This window comes from Pleurodeles waltl, chromosome 11 (assembly GCF_031143425.1).
Source record: "Pleurodeles waltl isolate 20211129_DDA chromosome 11, aPleWal1.hap1.20221129, whole genome shotgun sequence".
Lineage (NCBI taxonomy): Eukaryota > Metazoa > Chordata > Amphibia > Caudata > Salamandridae > Pleurodeles > Pleurodeles waltl.
The window spans coordinates 740,577,174-740,589,161 of NC_090450.1; the positions used below are offsets into that span (position 1 = coordinate 740,577,174).

At 45.1% G+C, this 11,988-nt stretch overlaps 1 protein-coding gene across 2 annotated transcripts in view; it reads right to left on the reverse strand.

The window, feature by feature from the left end:
• Positions 1–11,749, reverse strand: part of LOC138266085 (synergin gamma-like) — a 73,548-nt gene extending 61,799 nt beyond the window's left edge. The window contains exons 1-2 of one of the 2 annotated variants that reach the window (XM_069214455.1): positions 11,387–11,749; positions 240–290 (exon numbers count right to left, since the gene is read on the reverse strand). In XM_069214455.1, the coding sequence (XP_069070556.1) occupies positions 240–290 (51 nt within the window). In that variant the 5' untranslated portion in view covers positions 11,387–11,749. The remainder of the gene's footprint in view (positions 1–239; positions 291–11,386) is intronic. The other variant, XM_069214456.1, reaches the window with a different exon arrangement.
• Positions 11,750–11,988: the final 239 nt, after the last annotated feature.

The window sequence follows — 11,988 nt, forward strand, 5'->3', positions numbered from 1 at the left end:
TCCACTGGGCCAGACCTTAATGTCTCTCATGAGATGCAGATGACTTTGTGTAATGAGGACAGTAATGAACGGTTAATGGGACATTAGGGTGAGGTGATTTCAGGGAGAATGTTTGGAGTACCCCGTGCTAATAGGTTTGATCTTAGATGATCATGATTCTGAGCAGACTACTAGATCAATAAAAGCCTTTGAGCAACCTGCCGAGAATTAGAGGGGACTAAACACACACTTATCGTTACCTTATGAATATTCTCCAAGCACGTTTTCATCTTTTCAACCTCAGATTCCATCTAAATATCAGAAAAAAACAGTCATATTAAGAGCTATGGGAACATAGCACATTGTTCAGTTTATCGGGCGAGACTCATAAGAAACCACAGATAAAATATCAGCATTTTTAAATTAGTTAAACATGCACATAGAAATAATATACAACAGTTGAGTCAAAGCAAAACAAAAGAACTAGAACATGCTTTTTTAAAAGGTATTTCTGTAATGCGTTTTCATTTATTTACTTTGCATTTCTCAATTGCTCTATATTACTTCACCAAAGACGCAGTGGCTAAAAACCTCTACCTTGATGTGGAACATAAATGAAGTTGACGCCCATTTGTGTCATGAAAACAACATCTATTCTACAACTGACTGAATCGTCCAGATTTCTGAATAATGCTTCTCTGTTGTCTATCTTCATTCTCCTGCCAGAAGATCCAACATTGCTACGTTGTTTAAATTGCTCTAGACTTGATGTTTGTGTGCATGGCTCGCACAGGAGGATTATAACAACTTCAAAGAGCTGATTTCATAAAAAACAAATGAAAAAAATTGCTTTCTATATAGAAAGGATACATGAAAAATCGTTTAATCTTCAATGATTCAGTGTATGCTTGAGATGTAAAATGCAAGCACTCAATGGAAGATAGAAAGATACCTCAAACAGCCAATATAATGAGGTGAGATAGAAATACTCTCCTGGGCGCAGCCAAAGTGCAGTCTACAAACGTTTTAAAGAATTGGTAACAATGGGTTTTGCAAACAGCTGTACTGACAAGCCATACCTAAAGAGTTGAGCCAGGTGTGAAATTAATGACATCATTATGAGACACAGTAGGTCTCTGAAAGGAAAGTTTTTCTGAAATTCGAAAATACAGTTCTTTCAGTCAGGTAATGTGGGATTTCAACAGGAAATCCCTAATCCATCGTGGAGACTGTGGAGATAGCACTTCAACATCACACTTCAATGACAGGAGGACATCATAATAATAGGGCCACAGCTAATTCCTTAAGTTTCAATCCTAGGCAAATAATTAAGTAAAATCATAGAGTGTTGCATACCAGACTTGACTTCATTACTGTATACACAATAGATTTCACATGAATGATGCTAAAGCCCCATTAAAATCAAACCTACAAATATCAACAGTTGTGTCATTGGCATATGTACATCTGCCTTGTTTCAGTAGTTCACTAAAGTTTCTCGATGTAGCTTTTTGTGAAGTTTTCTCTTTGGTATAGGGAACATTTAAAGGACAAAAATGTTTAATCCGGGTGATGAATAGTACTGACAACTAGTTGAGCTGATGAAAAGTCAAACTATCAATAAAGAAAATGTAGCATGGACATTAAAAACCCACAGGTGTATACTTAAATGTCAGATTAACAGGGGAAAAACACGTAAAACAACACAAAAAATTTGACAACACTAAAATGGATTGGCAAAAGCCAATAGCTCGTGCTTTTTATTAAGGGACGTGTATAGTATTAGCTGGGCTCTTTTAGTTGTTGCTTCTAGTTGTTCAGGAAAGAAAATTCAATAGTGAGTCAACATCTTCGGCTACAATATGGAAGCTGGGAGAAGAACCTCTCTCCTGAGCAGATTGCATTAGCAAGGCGGAGCTAAAACCTCAAAGAATTATGAAGGGCCTCAGAAGATGAAATTTGCATTGCAGGAGATTAACGTAATAGACATATACAGCTAAATACTGCATAGCAAATACCCCTGACAAAGTACAAGTATTTTCTTTCCATCTTTAGGTTTATTTTCTGGTAAATCTTTACTTTGCGAACAAAAAAAGTGGTAAATCCACCATATTATTATGGCAGCAAAGTGAAACAAATGAACATGCACTTTCCCTTAGTGAGAGACTAAGACATTCAGATAGTTGCACTGCTGAAAAAGCCATGAAATAGCTGTTATCATTATGTTGTCATCAACCTAAGTATATCCAAAACCGCACATTGGGTCTTAAGCTAAATGTTGCAGTGGTAGCCTAACAAAAAGAGTGTTGCGGGCCTAATCACCAAAACGTAACGAGAACACAAATGAGGCAAGGCAGCCGTCCTTAGATGGATAGCCCATTCAAGCACTGGCAAGCCATGAAAAACACCTGAAAGGCAATGGTTGGAGAAAGCTGACCCAATGCCCACTCATTCTCTTGCTCGACTTCTTATTGTAAATTCAAAGTTGGAAGTAGCATAAAACAAAACAACAACAAAAAAACAAATCAGAAGATGGATTTGTGAAAATAAAAGAAAAGAGTTGGTTGCAATATTCTTTTGTCTTTCATTCACAGCTCTTCCATGAAAAGCGATGATCAGAGGATGCCAAAAAGCAAAGAACTGAAACAGAGGTAGACTGGACCCACACACTGAGATTCTATCAGTCTATCCTCAGAGGAAACTTACAGAACAATCTATCCACCTTCAACAACTGGATCTCAAACTGTGCCAGCACCTTGCCCCCCTGAAGATCAGACATACCAGAACTCACCCCCCAAACCTCCTGGTACACGGAAGACCTCAGAGACTCCAATTGCTATTGCAAACAACTAAAAAGAAGATGGAGAACCAGCCGTGACAATACCTCTACCAACATCTACATACCCATACTCAGAAGATACCATGCTAAGCTCAAAGAATCCAGACAAGTGGCCCTCATGCTCAGACTTGAATCCTGCTCCAAATCCGACAAACAACTCTTCAACATCGTCAAAGAATTTGCCAATCAGACAGCAACCTCAAACACCATCTTCTCCCTACAGATCCTGAGAGACAATCTTTTTTACTTTTTCCACAACAAAATACTCAAGACCTACAACAACTTTGCACTCCAATCCACTGTAGAGGACATCATCACTCAACCTCCCATTACCCCCAGGAGCTCCTGCCTCCTCACAATCTGGAACCCCCTCACCACAGAGGGCACTGTCAGAACCATGAGACCATCCAATCAAGGCCCCCTACAGACCCTTGCCCACACCACTTGTAAAACCTGGAAAGCACACTGGTCAGCACCAGCCTCACCACCATCATCAACTCTTTCATCCTCAGCGAAAACTTCCAGGGCAGCTGGAAACAGGCAGAGGTCACAGCTCCCCAGAAGGAACTCTTGGCCAACCCAAATGACCTCAGCAACTTCAGGCCCATCTTGCTCCTGCCCTTCCTGGCTAAAGTCCTGGAGAAAGAGATCAACAAGCAACCCTCTTCTCACCTCAAAAAACACAATCCCCTGGACGCTACCCAGATAAGATTCCACAGCAACCAAAGCACAGACACCGCCATCCTAACAGCAACAGACGACATCCGATCCTGTCATGGACAGAGGAGAAACCGCCAACCTCATCCTGCTCGACCTCTCATTGGCATTTGACTCTGTCTCCCATGGCACCCTCATCTCCAGGACTCAGGTATCCAAGGGCCATACCTGAGCTAGATCACCACCTTCCTCTCCAAAAGGACACAACAAGTCAGACTTTCCACATTCACCTCCAAACACAAGAAACTAGTCTGTGGGGTACTCCAGGACTCCTCCTTCAGCCCAACCCTGTTCAACGTATACATGCCGTCCCTCGCCCACATCATAAGATCCCATGTGTAGGAAAGTGGAGTAATAAGCAGGAAGGCTTCACCATGAAATACTCCCACAATACCCAAATGATGGCCCTTTGGATTCACAATAACAAACCCTTATCACAGTCCTGGTACCAAGGCAAAGAGCAGTCAGGATTTACTAGAGGAACATGTGTTAAGCATTTCAGAGTACCAACATGGACGCTAACTAATTGACATGACTCAAAAGAAATCTGATGCCAATTTATAAAAATAAAGCAAATTTTATATAATTTTAGACACCAAAACAAAGTAAATCAGATATGTATAACCGGAGTTATGGATTTTAGAGTGAAAAGAAAATCAGTATATTCACAAGCTGTCAAACTTGACCATTGCGGTCGATGAGAAAAATCACTAGTGATACTCGGTCACTTGTGGGGCGAGTTCAGAGAAACCCACTGGTAGTTAACGTTGTGCGGGTCCCAGGACCAAGCTGTGACAATCAGACCAGTTTTACCTGGCTCATTGGGCCTGGGTGCAGAGGTGTCCTAGCTGTCCTTGGTGCTGAACGTGGGAGCTGCAGGTGCTTAAAAATAGTACTTGTGACACTCGGTAACTTGCAGGTTGCGATTGTGGGAGCCCACTGGGGGTTAAGCTTGTGTGCGCCCCTCGACCAGGCTTCACCAGGCAGAACAACTCCACCTAGCCTGGGTGTCTCGGGTGCAGATGTGTGTTTGGCTATCCTTGGTGTTGAACAGGAACTGCGGTTACTGGTTTTACCATTGAGGCAGTGAGGGTGAGGAAGCAGATGCAAAAACTCAATAACAGAGCCACAGATGGTGTCTGAAGAAGGTGCCGCAGTGTGCCCTCAAGTTGCAGCATCAAGTAAAGGTGGTGATGACCGGACTGGCCACCAAAAAGCCTTGGCAGTGGTAAAGTGGAGGAGAAGCTATCTCCCCTTCCGGAGGTCCAGTGGAAAAAGGAAGCCATCTGAAACTTGGTGGAGAGCTGGGATATACTTCCCACAATGTACAGCACCACCTGTCTTTGGGCGATTCTTCGGAGGGCCCATTGGGCAGCGCCTTTTCCGATTTGGTAGATGCTTTTTACCTGCAGGGGGCAGGAAACTAGTGCCACTCATCCAAGGGAGCCTGGTCTTTCCTTTGATTCACAAATGGTTCTCTCTTACTGGTGGAAGCATTCTTTGTTTCAGGACTACCCACAGTTGAGCAGTTCTAGGAAGGCTGCTACAGGTTCAAGGTATCACGCCTTTTGTTAGTGCAGGTTCCTGTTGTCATCGGTGCAGATCTTATTTTGTCCTTTCTTTGAAAGTTGTTGCAGAACTGGGGTTCTGGTGCTCGGAGAGCAGCTTAAATCCTAGATTTAGGGGCATTGGGTTTGTAGGTGCAAGAAGCCAATGGGCTACTAGGCCCAGCGGCTAATCCGAGGTGACCACATTGGGTGGACTGTAGCACCTTTATTTATCCCAAAACCCTATATTTTGCCACTTTTCAAGATGGCAGAAGCCTTCCTTGGCTGTGCAGACCAGGTGTGGCTAGCCAGCCACAGGTGTATGCCTCCTGACTAACTAATGTTCCCGCATACCTGGGTGCAAATATGCCTGGGGGCAGTGGGATGGCTGGGGGTTAAGCTTGTGTATTCCCCTAGACCAGAATCCACCAGGGAGAATAACTCCACCTAGCCTGGGCGTCTCGGGTGCAGAGGGAGCTCCTTCCCATACAGGTCATTGTTCTGACTCTTGAGAGTGTTCATACTTCTGTCCAGGGAGGTCAGAATCCTGTCTTGGTGGCAGCAGCCAGAGCTGGCAGCCAGAGCACACGTAAACTGGGGTAACTGTTGGGCAACCTCTAAGGTTGATTTCTGGGTCTATGCCACATCGCCCTCTACACCAGATTCATTTCAGGGGTAAAAAGGCATGTTCTTTGATACCAAACATAACCCCTTTCAGTGGTACCATAATGGAGCTGGCAACCTCAGGTTTGCCTAGGTGGCAGCCCATGTTATCCTATAGACTGTCGCTCATTTATAATAGCCTTTAATAGAAAAGACCAATATTGGGACATATAAGCTTACACTTATATGTCCACAATTTTATTATAAAGTACCCTGCTTTCTGGGCTCAGGGGGCCTTTCTTAGGAGTAATATATATATATATATATTGAAGATAACGCTTTTTACTGTGACAAACATGATGTGGGCACAGTCAAGTTAAAGTAGTTTGCACTGGTCCTGCCGTCTGCAATGGCAGGCCTGCTGTCAGTAGTTTACTTGGGTAACTCAGGGTGGCACAAACAGTGCTTCAGGCCTTGGTGACCCCTTTGACACCCATGCCCTGTATACCACTGGTACCATATACTAAGGACTTATAAGAGTGTTAAAGTAATTGTCAGTTGGGGGTGCCAATTCACATATACCAATTTAGGGACAGAACACTGACCCTGGGGCCTGGTTAGCAGGCTCCACTGCAATTTTCAGAGTCATAACCAACAGTATCTAGAGCAAAAAGTGAAGGGGTGACCATCCAAAAAGGGCACTTGCCTACACCACGGCTTCAACATTGCTTCCTGTGCTGATGGCACTCAGGTCATCTGCTCCCTCACTGACACTAACAACCACCAGGACCAACTTCACTGCCTGTATGTCCAACATGATCAACTGGATTTGAGAGAACTGCCTCAAACTCAACACAGAGATCAAGATCTTCTGAAATAAGAACTACTACTGGTAAACCTTCTGGGTGCCACAAAACCTGGTTCACACTCCCACCCCCACAGACCATACCAGAAACGTCAGCATTGTCCTGGATGACAAACTCATGATGAACAAACAGGCCAGTGCTGTGACCACATCCTACTGCCACATTCATAGAATGCCCCGCAAGATCTTCAAATGGCTACAAACACAAACAAGACACATGGTCACCCAAGCCCTCATCACCAGCAGACTTGACTACAGCAACACACTCTACATTAGCATTTCCAACCATCTCACACAAAGTTTTACCGAACCTACCTCGAATATTGGGGCAGTTCTCTCAACTTGAGGATGAATGACAGCCCTTTAAAAAAATGTTGTGTTTATATTGCTACAAAAATTTATATTTTGTCAGACTCTGTCCTTGCCTTGGGAGACTGAAAATCCCCCTTTGATTGGCAAACCCCAGGTGCGGAAGTGTGGGGTGAAAGGGTAGTCTCAATTATTAAAGAGTTTGTATCTAAGAAATAATACTTCTCTTAGCTGGTACACATCGCTGTTCTGCAAGGCCCAAAGAAGAGGACTGCTTCAGTGGATTGTGGGGCATGTTGTTGGTTTAGTGACATTGATTTTACCAATCAACAAGAGCTACCTCTACAAGCGTTAACTTTAACAGAAGCTAAACATAGTATTTATGGGAGTTTTCAAGTTCAGGAGGTGCATATGGGAAACACAGCCTCTTGTCATGCTCTCAGAGACCAGATGTGGAATCCTTGACCACAGATGTCATTGATTATCCATCTGCACAGGAAGTGACATCACTGGATTTCCCATCATTCATCTGCACAGGAAGTGACATCCCAATTTTCCATCATTTATCTGCACAGGAAGTGACATAGCTGATTTCCTGCTCAGGGTACCCTGTGCTCCTCCCTCTTCCGAGGACATTTTAATGGTGGCTGCAGTGAGGACACTTTGCTGGCATGTGGAAGGCACCCCAAAAGCAACCCCTTCTGCCCCCAGCTGCAACGGCACTGTGCCCAGGGGCAGGAACCCTGGTTATCCCCCTAGCCCACTCTATCCTGCTGGGCTCCTGTGTGCTCTCGACCTCAGCCTCCGCTCACTGTACTACTGCCACACCACATAACACGGAAGCAGCATTCACATCTGCCTCCTGCAAGTTCTCATGCACTCTCCCAAACCTTACATCCACAACTCCAGCACCAACAGCACTCCACTCACTCACATGCCATCTGCTTATGCTTACACAGACCAAACAACATACCACACTTGTATGCATTTTTCTCAACACTCACTCGCTTGCCAAACACTCCACTGAGATATGAGATTTATTGCACGACGTAATGCAGCTTTTCCACATAAACATGGCTAAACCGGACATTGGCACCAGACATCACTACAGCCATCCCCGCTGGCTGCAACATCACTAGGCTAGACTATCATCACTAGCCTGGAGATACAGTTGTCATTGTTATCAAAAATACCATCAGCTGCACCACCCCCACAGACATCCCCTCTAGCTACATGGAATACCTCATGCTCAAGATACGCATCATATCCCACTTCTCTCTGGGTGCACACTTGTAAACAGACCACCAGGACCTAGCACCAACTTTGTCAGTGACATCATAGATTTAGTTGCACCCCTCATAATCAATGTCAACATGTTCATCTTCCTCTGAGACCTCAAATTCCACCTAGAAGATCACACCGACCCAAACTCTACAGCCATTCTAGAAAACCATGGCCTCACCTAGCATGTTACAGACCCAACCCACACAGCTGAACACCTATTGGACCCGATATCTTCCTCAATCAGCAACACCATAGTTAACAAGCCAGCAACTATGACCTGGACAGACTGTGACCAGTTCAGTTTCAGAATACCCATCCCGCACTACCTCACACCTCCAACCACCAGAATCTCCCACCACAGCTGGTAAAACATCACAGCAGAGTAGTTGGCTTCTGCCTTCTCTGGGCACTGGCCCGAGCACACCAGCAACTTGCTGAAAGCCATTAAGAATCTCAACATCTGGATCACTGCATGTGCTGATGCACTACCTCCCTTGAAGTGCAACCCAATGGCAAGAGCCTGACCACATGCCAGCTGGTACACAGAGGAACTCAGGCTGACGAAACACCACTGTATTTAATTGGACGGCAAATGTAGAACAAGTCAAGAGACTGCAAATAAAGACATCTTCAAATCAGACATAAGACGCTTACACAGGCAGATATGCGACACCAAGCGCACAGCTCATGCATATTGCATCAGTGACAGTATTAACAGCAGCAAAGAAATCTTCGCCATCAAAGATTTCACTGCACCTCCTCTCGCCTCAGCAACATCAGTCCTTCACAAGACCTTTGCAACAAGCTCTTGGAGTTCTTCTGTAACAAAATCACCTCCACATACAGCAACTTCGACCCTCAACTAGACCCCATCACAACTCAACTTCCCATCACAGCCGATAAACAGGCCCTCACCTCATGGCCTGCTGAGCCCACCATCGAAATCACTGCTACCATGAAGACAATACACATGGGGGCACCATCTGACCCTCGCTCCACCACGTCTTCACCAAAAGACCCCTACTGATCAGTGAAGCACCAGCACCTTTTCTCAATACCTCCATGGACTCAGCCACATTCCCAGAAACCTGGAAACTTGCTACCATTATGCCCCTGATCAATAAACCATCCACTGACCCAGCAACGCTTTTCAACAATAGATCCATCTTCCTCCTACCACACATGGCAAAGGTCTAACAGAAATTAATCAACATATGCCTCACCGACTGCCTCAGCAAACGCCAGCTCCTCTGTGCTGCATAGTCCGGATTCAGGCCCAACTACAGCACAGAAACAGCACTCATCACTCCCACAGAGGACATCCACTTGAGAGAGGACACATGGAAGCCCTCATTCTCCTGGACCGTTCTTCAGCATTTGACACAGTCCCACACCCCATCCTCATTAAGCGCCTGTAGGGGTTTGTCATCTAAGGACCGTCTCTTCGCTGAATGTGCTTCTTCTTAATGAAAAGAACACAAGCTGTCACCCTGGCACCATTTTCTACTAAAGCCCGCAAACTCATCTTCTGAGTGACTCAAGGTTTCTCGTACAGCCCACCCTCTTCAACACATACATGATCCATCTGACCAACATCATTCATGCACACATCATCACATCCTCTCCTATGCCAATGACACACAACTCATACTCTCAGACAAGACTCCCAACACAAAAAACAAGTTCACCACCTGCATGACTGAAGTCGCTAACTAGTTCAAAGCCAATTGTCTCAAGTTCAACACCAACAAGATAGAAGTAGTGATCTTCGTCAAGAACACCTCACCATAGGACTCCAACTGGTGGTTGGCTGAACTCAGGCACCCATCCACACCCAGAAACCACACCAGGGCCTTCAAAATGATCAACAAAAGCAAACTGGACATGACTGCACAAGTCATTGCCGCCGTTACTGCATCCTACTTCCACACCCTGACGATGCCCAAGAAGATTTTTAAATGCAAGAAAAGCTGTAACTCATGCCTTACTCACCAGCAAGGTGGACTATAGGAATACCATCTACATCTGGATCACCAAGCAACTCACTAGAAGACTTCAAATCTTCCTGAACTCAGCAGGCACATTCATCCTCAACCCCCCACATTAAACACACATGACTCCATACCTCAGGAAGCTCCAAAGGCTCCTGATACACAAACATGCTCAGTTCAAACTCCTCACACACACATTCAAGGCACTACACTACTCAGCTGAACAATTGTATTTTCTTCCACCAACCACCTAGACATGTCTACTCATCAGGCCTCCTAATCGTACACACCCCATGTGTACACAGAGCCGGATCAGGAGTACAGGGATTTTCCTAAATAGCTCCTAAAGCATGGAACAGCCTCCCACGCACACCAGAGCCTCCTTCTCTCTTCTTGAATTCTGCAGGAAGCTGAAGATCCAGCTTTTCAATTAACCAAACTACAAATGGCAGGGCTAGCCACACAGCTGCTTACTTCAAGGGTGACAGTGCACTTTATGAATACACACAAAATACCATAACATTCTCACATCCACATTCCAACAATATTGGGCAACTCTTGGCTATAAACACTCAGGGGGTTATTACAACTTAGGAGGAGGTGTTAATCCGTCCCAAAAGTGAAGGTAAAGTGACGGATATAATGGACTTGTAATACGGCTGGTGGTATATCCGTCACTTTACCGTCGCTTTTGGGACGGATTAACACCTCCTCCAAATTTGTAATAACCCCCATAGTCCTTTCAAGCATTGGAAAAATAACTATATAGAATTAATGTCAGACTATTGTCAGCAACAGTGTTGGTCGAGACCTTTTTGGCAACTACCACGGTACTCAGCTTGTTTTATAGTATAAACAAAGAAAAAAGATCACCTTCTGTCTGCAGCCTATGAAGAGTTTCTCAGCAAGCCTCCAGTCATCAGTGCGAGACTATCAAACACAACACTGGCAGCGAGGATACCTCATTTGTTATTGGGTGTGGTGGGGGCGTTGTACATATTTTTCACCTGCCTAAATGTGTGCCTGAAGAATAAACTTACCACACATTAGAGAATTATTAAAGCACTCCAATGAAGGCCACACCCAGCACTTTTAACTTTATATTATTTTGGTATGTCGTGTAGCGTACCTTTTGCTAAAGGCGTGAGCTCGTAGCGAGTCGTGTGAATTTCCACCTGGTTCAAGATATGCCAACCACTCCTTGCTAAAGCGGTGGGTTGGCAAAGCAGTGACTTCGAAGTGAGGGACTTACTTGTGCGAAGGCGGAAGAATAGCTGAACGTAACCACAGCCCGTGCGTTCCACGCGCCACGGTAGTTCTGAACTCGCTGGGGACGAGCACCGCGGTGGCCGCCCGATGCAGAGCAGTGTGGCCTCAGATGCCATCCAGGCCTGCCTGCCAGTCCTGCCGCCGGAGGACCAGCCTCTCGCGGCAGAAGACGGGGTAAGGACGACGAGGAGTGCTGTTGCAGCTAGGCGAGCCCTGGGAGGAGCCTGCAGCAGGTGGGAGTCAGGGCAAAGGCATGTTTGCGCTCCACTCCTTGGCAGGTGATAGGAACTGGTTCACCTGCTTCACTACACAGAGACGTACACAAAACTCCCACGCCACTCTGCACGGAATAAAATGACCAAGCGTTATTTAATATGCATTAAAAATGATGCCTGTGTTCACTCGATGCTGTCAATTGCTCAAACAATGCCAAGAGGATAAATAGTGTGCTTTTTTTGTTAATCGACGGCAATGCTCATGTGAAAGTAACACGTATATGGATCTGAAAAATTAAACTACAAGACCCAGGATGCCTTTGCTGTTGTTTATAAACCATTATTGAAAGTTCCCAGCAATGCACACCTA